At 45.7% G+C, this 14,837-nt stretch overlaps 1 protein-coding gene across 2 annotated transcripts; it reads left to right on the forward strand.

Annotated features, from left to right (window-relative positions):
• The first annotated feature begins 84 nt into the window (after window positions 1-84).
• On the forward strand, window positions 85-8,542 carry si:ch211-284e13.4 (insulin receptor substrate 1-B). Of its 2 annotated transcripts, XM_061751032.1 has the most exons (4): window positions 85-515; window positions 2,117-5,119; window positions 7,836-7,906; window positions 8,291-8,542. In XM_061751032.1, the coding sequence occupies exons 1-3, from the start codon at window positions 167-169 to the stop codon at window positions 7,871-7,873; spliced, it is 3,390 nt and encodes a 1,129-aa protein (XP_061607016.1). In that variant the 5' UTR covers window positions 85-166; the 3' UTR covers window positions 7,874-7,906; window positions 8,291-8,542. The 2 variants fall into 2 exon arrangements, with proteins under 2 accessions (XP_061607016.1, XP_061607017.1); XM_061751033.1 differs by lacking the exon at window positions 7,836-7,906.
• The last annotated feature ends 6,295 nt before the right edge of the window (window positions 8,543-14,837 follow it).

Raw genomic sequence — 14,837 nt, forward strand, 5'->3', positions numbered from 1 at the left:
CGCCGCGCACATGCTTGAACACTTCGGCGAGGACGCGAGGAGGAGGAGGAGGAGGAGGAGGAGGAGGAGGCGGCATGTAGCTGCAATGGATTAAAAGCAGGACTTCACGTGGACTTGTTGGTTTTTGTGACATCGCGAGGAGCGCTTTCTCGTCAAAGCGGCGGCCATGGAGAACCAAGGCGCCGAGCTGCAGAATGACGAAGACGTGCAGAGAAGCGGCTACCTCCGCAAGCACAAATCAATGCACCGGCGCTTCTTCGTGCTGAGGACGGCCTCGGAGCGTGGTCCCGCTCGCTTGGAGTATTACGAGAACGAGAAGAAATTCCGCAGCAAATCTCCCGTGCCCAAGAAAGTGCTGAACCTGGAGACGTGCTTCAACATCAACAAGCGGGCGGATTCCAAGAACAAGCACCTGATCGTGCTCTACACCCGCAGCGAGAGCTTCGCCATCGCCGCCGACAGCGAGGAGGTCCAAAACCAGTGGTACCAAGCCATGCTGGACCTCCAGTGCAATTGTAAGACGTGACGTGTCTCCATCTGCGCGGGGCCCATCGTTTTTGCTGGACGCACTCCATTGCGTTTGATTACTACATTGCGTGTGATTCATATTCATATTCATATTCATATTCATATTCATAGTCCCACATCTCGAGATGAACGGAATGCATCCAAATAGCGGGCTTTCGAACCAACCTCATCAAGTGGACCCGTTTGAAGGGTGGCGTGGCAATTTGGAACGCAGAATCTTATTACGTATCAGCAAAACAGAAGTGTGGCAATCTCGCAAATAAGGCGCAGCCTTCTTCTTCTTTTTTTTTTTTTTTTTGTTTTTGCACGGCGCAGAGGGCATATAGCAACCATCCGCGGGATGCATCATCATATAGCGCCAGCCTATCGCGGCGCTCTCCGCTCCGGCCCGTGTTGTTGTTTTTCTGCACAGCTCCGCCTCGAATAACCTACATTCGTGCAGGCGGGCGGCATCGGCGCTCTCTGCGCGGCTGCATGTCCGAAAGCGGGTTCTCTTCGAGTTGTTTACGTTGATGTTCCGGGACCGCCGCACATACCCCCCCCCCCCCACCCCACTGCTCGTGTACACCCACTGACGGGCTTTCCCAGCTCTGCGTGCGCTGGACGACACCACACGGATGCTGCGTGATGACCGACGGATGCTCCGAGTCCCATTTTCCTCCACGTGACGTTTCGGAGTTGAAAAATAATTGTGGCACAAAAACAACGCAGCTACATGCACACGACAGTCATTGAAATAATTTCAGTATTCGCTTAACAATATGTTTATTAGGATTATTATTATTATTTTTTTTTTAAACGTAACCATTATTTAGCCAGGAAAACCTCATCGAGATGAAAAACCTCCTTCAAGAGAGTCCTGGTCCTGATGATTGCAGTTTGGAGGGGCGTAGACCTGCACGGGGGAGTCGTTATCGTGTCTGCCTCACTTTCGAGAGGTCCTGGGTTCAAATTGCGGAAGTCGCATGTTCTCCCCACGATTGCGCGGTTTTTATTTTTACACAGTGGCACCGATCGATTACGAAGTTGAATTTGTTCCGTGACCGAGCTCGGAACCGTAATCGCTCGAAATTAATATCAATTTTGCCTTAGAAATCAAATGCGATTGATCCGTTCCAGCGAGTTACGTTCTAGAGAAAAATAGCGATGGATTGTCTGACGGCAGAATAAAACATAATGAACCAGAATGTACGTTTTTTTTTGTTTAAGTATAATGAGTGTAAGTAGTGTCGTATGCGTGTGTTGGATGTATGCCTTTAAGGGGCGTGGCCTAGTGAGTGACGTCAGGAGCTAGAGTTGGGTCGGCCCAGCGGCAGCTCCTTGCGCGTGCTTTCATTTTGCATTTGCACGTTTGACTGTTTCCGTCTCGGCGGCGTGGCTCTCCTCGCCCACATCCGGGGGCATCGCAGTCGCCCTCAAAACTCCCAAAACACATTGCTACACTGGTGCGCTTGTAAATCAAGGTACCACTAAAGCATATTTATTATTCAAGCGCAAACTTGGGGTCAGGAGACCATTTTTTTTGTCGCGTTCTCGTTTCCATTCGTCGTCTGGCACGTTCATTCATGTCCTTTCTTTTCGCTTACAGGTAGATCTCCTGACGACTACGGAAGTAGCGGCGAGTGTAGTTCTCCGTCTCCGATTCCAACTTTCAAGGAGGTGTGGCAGGTTAAAGTTTGGCCAAAAGGTCTTGGACACGCCAGGAACTTAGTAGGCATCTACCGCCTGTGCCTAACTGACAAGACCGTCAACTTTGTCAAGCTCAACTCTGACGTGGCCGCTGTGGTGCTGCAGCTGATGAATGTTCGCAGATGCGGCCATTCGGAGAACTTTTTCTTCATCGAGGTGGGTCGTTCAGCCATAACCGGGCCCGGAGAGTTTTGGATGCAAGTGGACGATTCTGTGGTGGCTCAGAACATGCACGAGACCTTGCTGGAGGCCATGAAAGCTCTAAGCGAGGAGTTCCGCCAGCGCAGCAAATCTCAGTCCGTGGGGACGTCATGCGGCGGCGGAACCGCTTCCAACCCCATCAGCGTTCCGAGTCGCCGGCATCACCCGAATCTGCCGCCCAGTCAGGTAGGCTTCGCCAGGCGAGCCCGCACGGAGACCCCCGGCGGCAGCAGTACCGGCACCTCGCCGACGTCACGCCACGGATTCCCGCGGGCTCGAACGGCAAGCATCGGGGCCAGGTCAGAGGAGAGCGGAGCGAGTACCAGGTCGACGTGGGCCAGCTCCAGCCCGAGTCTTAACGGATCCTGCTCGACGACTCCCACGCTCAGGCCCAAGCCCACCAGGGCCCCCACCCCTGCGAAGATTACCCTCAGCCTCGCACGCTACACGCCTAACCCCGCTCCCTCTCCTGCTTCGAGCCTGTCCTCCAGCTCCGGTCACGGCTCCGAGTGCGGCCTGGCGGGCGCGGCGGCCGGAGGTATGACGGTGTGCTCCTACCCCCGTGTGTCTCAGAGAGTTTCTGTTTCAGGTTCCCCGAGCGACTACGGCTCCTCGGACGAATACGGCTCCAGTCCCGGTGAACACTCGCTGCTCGTGCCCGGTATGGCTGCCCATCACGGGCACGGAGAAGGGCCCTCGAGCTACATCGTCATGGGTCAGCGAGAGGGCTTCTTCGGTTCCCATCATCGCTCCAAAGGCCGACGAATTCTCCGGCGCTCATCCAGTCGGGATTCTGAGGCAGAACGACGACTACTAAGCAAGAGGGCTTCTCTGCCTTTGGCCACCCACGAACGACTGGCTCCGCATCGGAAAGATGACGACGAGGACGATGAATATGCCATAATGTCACAGAGTGGCAACAGGGAAGGCTCCGGCTCCGGCAGCGTGGCGCTAGGGCGCGGGCGGCGTGACGCGGCAGGGGAAAACAGGAAGAGTTTTGACAAAGGGAGAGAAGCAGATGCAAGAGCTCCTTCGGATAGCGGCTACATGTCAATGCTGCCTGGAGTCACGTCTCCGGCCGCACACGACGAGTACATGGCCATGACGCCCAACAACAGCGTGTCCCCGCCTCAGCACATGCGGCAGCCCAGCTCAGAGGGCTACATGGTCATGTCGCCCAATAGTAGCGTCGCCGCAGAGTTGCACGGACTGGGTATGTGGGATAGCCGGGCCAGCGTCGAGAGCCGGGTGGCCAGCGACTACATGAACGTCTCACCCGTCAGTAGCCGTTCTGCTTGTAGCACACCACCTTCCCACCCCGAACAGCACCAACTGCAACCGAAAATGTTCAATTCCTACTTTTCTCTGCCCCGAGCTTATCAGCATACCCTCTACAGTCGCTTTGAGGAGGACTTAAACAAAGGGGAGTGCAAAAAAGACACTAGCGATAGCGCTGGAATGAGCGGCGGAGCGGGGTGCAACAAGAGAAACAAAATGGGAGCGGCTCCTACCGGCGGCTTCCAACTCTCCATGTCTTCGTCGTCTTTCTCCTCGAGCTCGGCCAGCAGTGAAAGCCTGGAGGACAAGTCCGTATCGGCGGGGAAAGGGTTAAGTTTGTACAAGAGTGCAGGAGCGTGCGCGAAAGATGGCCGTCACCTACAAAAACGCGGATCGAGCTGCAAGAGTCCAAAGCAACAGAGGAGGGGCCGCCCCCTCAGTATGTCTGCAGACATTGCTAAAGCCAACACCTTGCCTCGGGTTAAGGAGAACGTGCCCCCGATGGCGGCTCACAATGTCGGCGAGTACGTCAGCATTGTGTTTAAGGAAGACAATAAGTATAACGGCGGAAGACGTGCAGGCCCAGATCGAGCACAAGCCGTGATTCACGGAACCCTGCGGCCCTCGAACCAGCCGCTCCTCGTTCCCGATAATGCTGCTAACCTTCCTCGCAGCTTCTCTGCGCCGTTGGCCGCCTCTGCTGAGTATGTCGGCATGGACGTAGGGAAGTCATCGACGCCCCTAAGCCCGCCGCAAGATGCCGTCCCCAAGGCTCGACTTGAACGTGGCGCATTTTCTCCTCTGGCACCAGATGGGAACTCTGTAAATCGACCCAAAGGAAAGATGGCAGCAGACGCCCTTAATTCGTTCATTGACAAGAACATTTCGGATCCCAGCCTTTCAGCGAGACCTGCCAGCCGCTCTGGTCCACCCGTATCCATGGAGGAGGAGACTGGGCTGGGCTTTTCTCCTGCTAAGAGCCTCCAGTCTCCCGAACACAGCGGCAGGCACGCGCGAGCCGACGCTCAGGGTCGGCGGGGCCGCCGCTCCGAGACCTTTAACTCCCCTCCCTCTGTACCTCGACACCCACCCTCCGCTACCCGCGTCTTTCCGGAAGGCGCGCAGCCGGCGGGCCACCGGCACACTTTGGACCGCTCGCTGTGGGAAAGCGGTCCGGCAGCGAGTTCGTCCGACGCGCCGCCTCCGCAAGCGTCTTCTGAACAGGGCCTTAACTATATAGACCTTGACTTGGCCATTAAAGAGAGCCCTCAAGGGGGAGCTGAGCATTCGTCTGCCACCTACAACATCGGCGCAGGCGCTACGGGCAGCGGTGCCAGCTCTAGTCTCAACACGTACGCCAGTATTGACTTCTATAAGTCAGAGGAACTGAGAGCACACCAAATTGGCAGAAAGGAAGATCCAGGTAAGGGCTGAAAGGGCCGCTGGTCCATTTGGAAGGTTCTGTTATTGATTTAGTTGGGTGAGGAGCAACCTTGATTCTCGGGGGATAGGGACCGAGCCCTGCCGCATGTAGCGAAAATATGTGATTGAGTGACGCCTCCCACAAAAAGGTTTAGAATTGCCTATAGATTCCGGCAAGGTACTATTTTTGTCCAAGTGAAACTACTCAACTCACTTTGACATAGTTCCTTGCCACCTAGGTGGTGCCAAAGTAATACTTTTATTACTTTGGCCTGAGCATAAAAGCAGCGAATAGGTGAATGTTCTGCAAATAATGGCGGATAGCCGACCCCCACCCAAAAAAAAAAAAAAAAAGCAGCGAATCGGTGAATTTTCTACAAATAATGGAGGATAGCTGCCCCCACCCAAAAAAAAAAAATAAAAAAAAAAAATCAGTGAATAGGTGAATTTGTGAATTTGCTTTTAGGCAACACAAGCGGACACACATTCCTTAGCATTTCCCAGGAGACAGATGATATATAATGTTCACGTTGACCATTGAAAGTCAGTGTAAGTTAGTTTTAAGTTCTGGGATGAGTCTTCCCCTGGGGAATTTGATGAGGATGTGTTTTTTTTTATAATGCAGGAAAGAGCATGTTTTCAAATTAGGACGGCACTCAAGGCAGCATCGACTTTTCCCAAGAAACAACACATTCCTTGTTGCCCATAAAGTTGGAACCATTTTGTTTGATTTGAATGCATTGGTAATGACTTTGGACCAGGTGTGCTACATTTGCTCCGACGAATTGCCAATGTCGACAGTTGCCAACTTTTAGGTTATAAAACATTTGGATTTGGACTCTTTGTCATGCGGCTTGATGAAACGAGGATAAACTGCAGACAAAACTCAGTAAGAGGGCTACTTGAGAGCGCCGCGTCTCTAATGTGCAAGGTCTCTTATTATGACAAGTGGGTGTAGAGCGAAAGCGCGGCCAATTGATGTGTCTGCTGCCGGTAATGAGCCTTCCGCATAAACGGTGATAGACAAGAGGGGAACACGGGCCAGGTATTTGTGCCGGCGTGTGGGCGAGCTGTCGACCTCACCGGTTCACACGGCGACCTCGAGGTCTCCCATCACGCTGCGCATGGCTCCAAGTCATGTGATGCGTAAGTGCGGTTTTGATGGATAGTCGTCTCCTGTACTGAAGCACATTAGAGTTGAGTGGCTCTCTCGTGTCAAGGAATAATATCTCGGAGAGGCAAATTGACACTAACCTGACACTTCATCAGCTACTGTGTGTGTAGCTAAGGTACCCAAAATGCATTGCAGTTCCACCACCACCGCACGACGTTAGCGATGAACATTTTAGATGAAGCCTCTCTCGATCCGTCAAAATGAAAATGGTACGTTACTCTACAGAAAACCCACAAACATAAACTATTCATGAGGAACACACAATTTGTGGGTCTTATTTATTCAGACCATTCACATTTGCATAATTGATTCATCTAACGCATATGTGTGATCATAATACTGTAATTACCTACTTATTGCAACGGGGGACAGCGAGTTTATGCATTTAACGTGAATAGCGAGGAAAGCTCTTGTAATTTTCCGTCGCTAGCTCCTTTACATTTCCCCACCGAGATGTGCTGCTCCTACTATATGCTACATGTTGCACATGCGCGTATCAAGCCTGTATGGATGGGACGCGCTTCATCACTCACATAATTCTACTAATTCCGCTCCACTATTTTATTGGCATGACTCCCAAGTGAAATGTTGAATGAACATATCATCATTGAATTCAGGTGTTTGTTTGTCAGTCAGATATATATATATATATATTTTTTTTAAATTTCATTATTATTATTTTTTTATTCTAGATGAGACGTGCATGTTGGTTCAGTGTTGACCTGAATGACCCTTTCTCACTTGATTTACTTTCATCAATAAGCATGCAACGCAACATCTGCCACCTTTGCTAGGGCTGAAGAACACCATGGCCCTGAATGAATATTAACCTTCGGCAGACTTGTTTTTCCGCGCTTAAATATAGCACAAGAGCGTAATGACGGGCGCCGGCATCGCTGAATCACAGCTGACGTTTGCGAACAAAAGCCTTCCCGCGGTAATGCTCGTGACATCTGATTTGTCTGCACGCTGAATTTAGAATTTTCCCCAAATAAATAATTGAAATTTAGTTAATCCCGACTGGGATCGAGCTGTCCAAACTGCAAAACGTTTAATAACTCTACAGTGAGTTTTAACATTCTTCACTGACATGTAAAATGTGTCAAAATAAGGTTCAAAAGAATTAAAGGCGTTCTCAACCTTAGTCCATGCGAAGTGAAAATGTCTTCTAAAATTGACACACCACAGAGAAAATTGTGAACAATTAAAAAAAATAAAAATAAAATTGCCAAGTATCTCAAATGAGGCTTCAAAATCGTGAAAAAATCAAGTCATTGTCTCCGCTCTCAAATGCTGTGGGTGTGTCTGCTGAAACCACGCCTCGCGAAAAGTCGCAACTTTTGAACGTTTGGGCCGTGAACATAAATCCTTTAAAGCCCCCGGTGGCCGGGATATTTCCTACCAGTTCGTCGCAGGATAGGAATTTAATTTCAGGAAATTTGGAATGCATTTTTGAGAAAAATGAAAATGAAAAATGGAAACAAGATCTTCTTTTTTTTTTGTATTTATTTTTTTTACTTCCTCACAATCATTTTCCTCTTAGGAGGCAAAAGAGCAAGTGGTCAGCCTGAGTCAAGTTGATGTACGAGCACTTATCCAGAAGTGTCCCCTGAGGTACAAACTGGCTTCTTTAATAACGAGAGGCTCATTTCGTCTCACCGGATCTCGATGGGCCACTGCCAGCTGATTTTTACAACGCTCTGATGTTTTCTTGATCGCGTGGAGCTGCTGCAATTGCATAATATTAACACGCGCCTTATCATTGAAATCCTTTTTCGAAAGATATCGCGCACCACGTGATGTTTGCACAAGCGACCGCAGATTCAATGTTTTCAAGAACTGCACGACCTTTTGTACAGTACATAACCTGATGGACTTAAACTACTACAATAATAAATACAGCACCAATAAGAAGTGATGATGTGCAAAGAATACAATGTGTTATTTCCAAAAAGGTCCATCTTAAATTCCTGCCTGTGCTTGATTGTTTTCCTCCAGATTGTTGACTTGTTCACAAGTCTAGCATGGAAGCAGCGCGACGCCTCCGCACTCGGCAGCCCCACCGTTGCCGCAACACAACCGTACGCCGAGTCCAAAACACTGGAACTCTGGGAAAAACCATTCCTCATCCCGTCCGCCATGCTCTGGCAACCAAACATGTGCCAAACACACGCACGCACGCACGCACGCACGCATGCGCACACACACACACAGGGTAAGGAATATATCTGTTTTTATGCCTTGCTCTGATCAGCTAATGTGAACTTGATAAAGGATGATGTGTGATTATGTGAGTTCACAGGTCGGCTTTATGTCCATTTGACACGATTAAAGCACTATGACAATCGGCCAAAGCCATAAAGTCGGTAAAAATGTCGCACGTTCGCTTCGATTGCCTCCAAGATCGCCATCATCGTGATTGGTAGCTCAACAAACGGAATGAAATGTGATCGTCCGAGGCTCTCCAATGACTTTATGGAGTCGTATTGCAGCTAAAAGTCCCAAAAGGCTTTGTTTTCGTCCTGTGTGCAGCATCATCCTTGGTCAGTTTTCTAAAAAAATAAAAATTAAAAATAAAAATTAAAAAAAAGCGTCATACAAAAGAAGGGAATATGGCTTGAACACAATTACACACTTTGTCATTGTTGTCAACTAAATACATACAGGTGCCATTAAAGCCATTAAAGCTTCTTCAGGACTTTCCTCAAGCTGTTAAAAAACAAAACAAAACAAAAAAAAACAACTTTTTTTTTTCCATGTACCACTTTGGCTGTGACATGATGTTAAACAAACAAACAAACAAACAAACAAAAAAGACTACTGAAGCGTCTCCAAAGTCGAACACAACCGTTATGCTGGTTCACGTAACATAACATAATATGACGTGGGTGAATTAAGGGGCGGGAAAAAAGACATTTATACAAGTTAACCACTGTACAATAAACAAAAAGAAAAAAATTCAAAGTACAAATTTGAAGACCCGCAAGGAGAGGCAACACGACGTTTTTTGCAGTGATACTATCACTTTTAGATTAAGAAGTTGAGAGTCTTCATTCAATATCCTACTATAGTGCGCTGAAGTGTCCATGTACTAGTACACTCTGTCCTCACGAGGAAGGCAATTCAGCGCACTAGTAGAACAAATGGCTTACTAGTGATGTTTTTGTCCACTACCGTATGACATTTCTGCACACGAGTAGAATGACTGCACAGGTCCTCGTGAGGCAAAACTGTGCACTAGTAGACAACAGCATGATAATAGTACAACTAGTGCCATAAAAATACTACTAGTTAATATCTACCACATCACTAGTAGTGCACAGTAGTTGTTCTACTAGCGCACCCTAGTCATTTTACTAGTGTGCTGAATTGTCCTACCAGTTAGGACAAGGAGTTTACTAGTCCACGGACTACTCAGCATACTAGAATAAATGCACAAACATCTTTTTATTTTTTACATGTATTCTTGTCAGCAAACATCATTCGAACACTTTGTGAGCTTTGTGGTTGTTTTATGGCCGTGCAGCATTTAAGAAATTGGTAGTGAATATCGTCGTTGACCACAGTGAAAAATGCTTGTGGGCCATTTAGAAGCCCTGAGTGCTTTTATCTGTCCCGGCATGCAATTCTTAAACAAAAACGCAACGCTGCAAATGAACTGTTACGACAATTCCCAAAACACGCAAGCCACAAATACAACATCATTCGATCATTACATCAAACCTTGATGGCAGTCGGAGGACTTTATAAAAAGTCAAATGATAGGAAAAAGGTTCCCCAGACGCTCACTGTGGTCACGCATGATGATAATCTAAAGTTCCGTTAGACTTTTCAGGCATATTTTTCCAGAGCCATTGGGCTACACCGCGACTGCGATTGTTTTGGTGTTCGACTTGGGAGGCTCGTCTGTTTTAGTGTTCCTTTTAATGGCTTGCCATGTGCAATTCAAAGGACTCATTATGATCTCCCCCACCTGATGCTTTTCCAGCCCCCCCCCCACCCCCCCGATGCGATGAAATGAACCGCGTCTCGTCAGGTCCCCGCAATTTTGCCAGTTGCCGAGGCTTTTTATGCTGCGTGCATCGCGGTGCTCGCGGCGCCTAACAAGCGGCGAATTTGCCTCACATCCTTGCGCAGCGTCATTTGGTCAAAGTGGCCGCAGTATACGGAAAGAACCTCAGACTAACGGAATTCTACAGTGGTGCAAAAAGTTGCCTTCAGTCCACGAAATATGAAAAATAATAACATTGTACATTGAAATATATCCTATGGACAGAATTGGACAAGTTCCTGTTTTGGCATTTTTAAGATTTGAACCAACATGTAGCACAAGTCCCACAGGGAATGAGTGTGCACATCACTTTTGGCAACTGCTTTGTTCATTTCAAATACAGTAACTGTATATTGTACTATGGTTCATACTACAGTATACAAGCGAACAGCATTTACAACACTGCAGTTTGTTTTTCTCATTCACATAACAATTGAAACAAATATAATGTGACACATACAATGTTATTTAAGATATACACTATACATACAGTATTTTGATTAATACTATTTAGCCTAGATATCTCTATACTCTTTTATAAAGTGCCTCTTTTTTGATTGTAGCTGTTTTACACAGGTAATCTTAAAATGGGTTGTGAAAATACAAAAAAAAAAAAAAAAAAAAAAAAACAGAATAAACAAACACATTGATATCAGTAAATTGTTTTTCTTAAATTGCCTTACAGTTTCTCTGAAACGTGAAAAGATCATACAATTTTTTTGTGGGGTGCCTAACAGTTAAGCCACAATGTAAGCATTCCCTCGCTTGTGTTTGACTTTGTCAAGTTGAGGTTTGGCCCAACAAAGCGAAGCAAAAAAAAAAAAACTCAACAAAAAAACAAACATGGACTGCTATTTCATCCCCAAAAACAAAACAAAAACATGTTACTGTTACTACGTGGGAATTCTAATTGTATACATTTGAATCTTAAATCCTATTTTAATGACTTTCTGCATTGTTTTTACCTGACAGCTATTGCTCTCTTGTATATAAAATACTAACAAAGCAGGCTCATACTAGTCTGCGAATGAAATGTATGTATCGATTTAGGCTTGTGGTGTATTTTGAACCTCGAAGCATACATGAGCGGAGGTCATTTGAACTCTTCAGAGCAGCTAAGCGCTTTACCTGGGCTCCAACACGATCAACACGCTTGTCTGTGTTGTTTTTCTAGATTTGGATGTGGAGTCAGTCCCCAAATGGTGTGAATCGTGCTCCTTTCTGTCTGGTTCTCTCACAAGCCATTGTTTGTATTCTCTTTTATCGGTTATGCTGCTGTAAGATCGTCAAATTGCCAAAAAAACAATATTTGACAATTTTCCAAGGAAACATTTTCGCGAGTGTTTTTAGAAAGTTCATGCGAGTTTATGACTGGTTGCATCATACGCCCAGAGCCGTTGAAGTCTGGTTTGGTCCAGTCGCAGCTTAAATGAAACATTCAACACAACGTACGATCAATCAGATGGGCTGATTTCAACCAAACGTCAGTACACAATGATGCCGGGAGGCTTGAGTAACAACGGTGCGCAAAACGCCGCGTGTTTCTGCTCGTGTGTAAACAGGGTACAAAGGAACAAGGCTTTCTGCATTGACTGTATTTTTTCACACCGGTCGCGTTTCCCACATTTAGAATCATGTCTGCGACAAGGCTCCTGAAAAATACAAGCACACTTAAGCTCAAAATGATTCAAGGTTTATGAATTGGATTTGTGGCGTGAGTGTCCTCTAAGCGGAAATGACATTTCAAACAAACAAACAAAAAAAAGTGGCAAACGATGTGAAGCAGTTGTGTTACGGAGATTTCTTTTTTCAAATTTTCCTCATTGTTGTCTCTTTGCACGACGTCCTACGGTCATTTGGCACTTTCTTTGTGTGTCATTTCCAGCTAATAGGTACTCACTTGCCAAAACGGTGGATATAAAATGTCTACACACCCCTGTTCAAATGCCACAATATTTTTTGTGATATAAAAAAATGAGACCAAGCCAAATCATTTGACCTACAACCTCAACAACTAACTCTATTGAAAAAAAAAAAAAAAGTTTTTCCAGAGGGCAAGTAAAAATAAACAACTAAGATAATGTGGTTGCACAAGTGTGCACACCCTCTTAACAACTGGGATGTGGCTGCGTTGAGAATTAACCAGTCACATTCAAACTCGTGTTGAATGAGAGTCAGCGCACACCAGCCACCAACTAAAGTGGATCCGAGCAACCCCACATCAACTTCAGATGTTCTAGTAGGCTTTTCCTGACATCTTTCCCCCCTGCTTTCTAGCAGACAGTTGGTTAATTCTGAAACCAGCCACATCCCAGTTATAAGAGGGTATGCGCACTTCTGCAACCAAGCTATTTCACTTGTTATTTTATTTTTTTTCAATTAAGTTGGACAGGTTATAGATCACATGAATGGTGGTAAACGATCACAAAAACTTTTCGATCCACTGTAAATAGTCACTTCAACTCACTCAAGGCAGGACTACATTTTTACGTACTTTATTCAAACAGTATCACCACACATTTTGAAATTATGTCTCGGTGGTTGGCCTTTCAACAATCCCAATAAATGATTGATTTGGGGAAGGAATTGATAAATTATTGGTGTCTAAATAAGAACAGCCCACCACTGCCAAGAGTTTGCGCTTCGGAATGACAACTTTACTGCCAGACACTTGGAATTCAAGCCACCGGTTGACTCGGTTGACGTGGTCCTTGATAATCTTTTTGTTGTTCCTTGAGTGGCACTCCTCTAATTAGGGATTACGGAGCCTCTTTGACCGCATCTCATAATCTCAAAACCATGCAGACAAAACAGTTGGCGGTTAAACCCCTCACGGTCTAAGAGCACTACGGGACATCATCAGATAGGAGGAAAATATCGATGAAAGCTCTTGAAAACCGTAAAACCGCTTCTGAGTGACTCTCAGTGTGGGAAATGATACTGTATGTACAATCAAGATATCATTCTGTAATTACAATTGAAAGAGCGTTCTATGTATTTTCGAGTTATTGATACTACTTTGATATTGGTGTACAAAGAGTGAACATGAACTATGTCAAATATCAAGTGTATAGAGGAGTTCACAGATGGGGGGGGGGTTCAGTCAATTCATGACAAATTGGTTCCAAACAGAATATTGACGATACTTGTCTGTGATGTAGACAACCTCAATGTTTTTTTTGTTTTTTTTTAATATAAATATATGGATAAAAAGGCAAAGTGGGGAAAACAAGGGCATTTGTGAGTCTTTTGTTGACTACGTGTTTCAAGTCAATGTTGCAACATTCACATTTAGACTGCTGCTCGGACTTCTGAAGGTATTAGCAAGACTTGATATTTTTAATCCCAGACCCCTCTGGTCTAACAGATGGTATTTTGGCAAGATCAGAGCGTGACAAGTTGCCTTTTTTTACTCTGTGTTGCATGTTCGGAGAGATAGACCTTTACGTTTCTTTTCTGGGCCGAGAGCGATTATTAGTAAGTCAAGGAGGCTGATAACCGATATTTGGAGCCGATATATTCATTTGCAGTAAACATTTTAAATAACACAAACTCCAACACTTTTTTAAATGCCCTTAAGCAGCGAGCTCACAGGCTCAGCAGCATGTTTTTATAAAGTTCAATGAAAACTTCAACAAAAACTGCAAATAGCTCCCGAAAGTTTTCGACAGTAAATTCAGTTTTCCAACATTTCAATACAACTCAAATCTTTCACTTATGCTTGTTTTAAGTTCAAACAAAAAGTGCTGGGAGTTCCCAGAGTCAGCAGCAGCCTCTCATAAAGTAATAAATAAATTGTTCCCTGAAGTTTCAAATTGATCTCTTATTGGCCGTTGGGTTAAAAAAAAAAAGTTGTTTCCTGCTAAGTGTCAAAATGCATTGCACCAGTATTGCAGAATATCAGGGCAGATGAATGTAAATGGCGCAGTCCGGCTGACATTAAATAATTGCTTAACCGTGAACATGGCTACTTTGTGAAATGATCATGAATTTATAACATGGTTCTTTTGTTACCCGTGCAGCCATACTGTGATTCAGGTGGAGCATGTTTGTTAAAAGTGCTTAAAAGTACAAGCGGCAGTCCTTCCAACTTTCAAGTAGATGAAATCGTACGGCGATTAATACAACTGTTGTCCACACACCATTAACTAATCCATCTGCTACATCGATATTTATAGTCACATGACACCTGCAAATTGACCCCAGGAACACTGCTCGGGTTTGTTTGTAATGTGGTACTTGTTGTACTCTTGACCATTGCAGCCCAATGCTGTGTTTGCACATTTGATGGGAAATAAGTGTACAGTTGAACTTTGATCCTCTCTTTGCTCTGACTGACGTGGCGTGTGTGAATTCTCAGACAACGCTATCAGATTGCACAAATTATACTGCATTTGACAGGCTCCACCCCCCTCCCCCACAATTATCATAGGACATAACGCAAACATTTATCATCACAAAACACTTAAGATATTTATAAGGAATTTCGTATTG

Source organism: Phyllopteryx taeniolatus, chromosome 17 (genome assembly GCF_024500385.1).
Source record: "Phyllopteryx taeniolatus isolate TA_2022b chromosome 17, UOR_Ptae_1.2, whole genome shotgun sequence".
Lineage (NCBI taxonomy): Eukaryota > Metazoa > Chordata > Actinopteri > Syngnathiformes > Syngnathidae > Phyllopteryx > Phyllopteryx taeniolatus.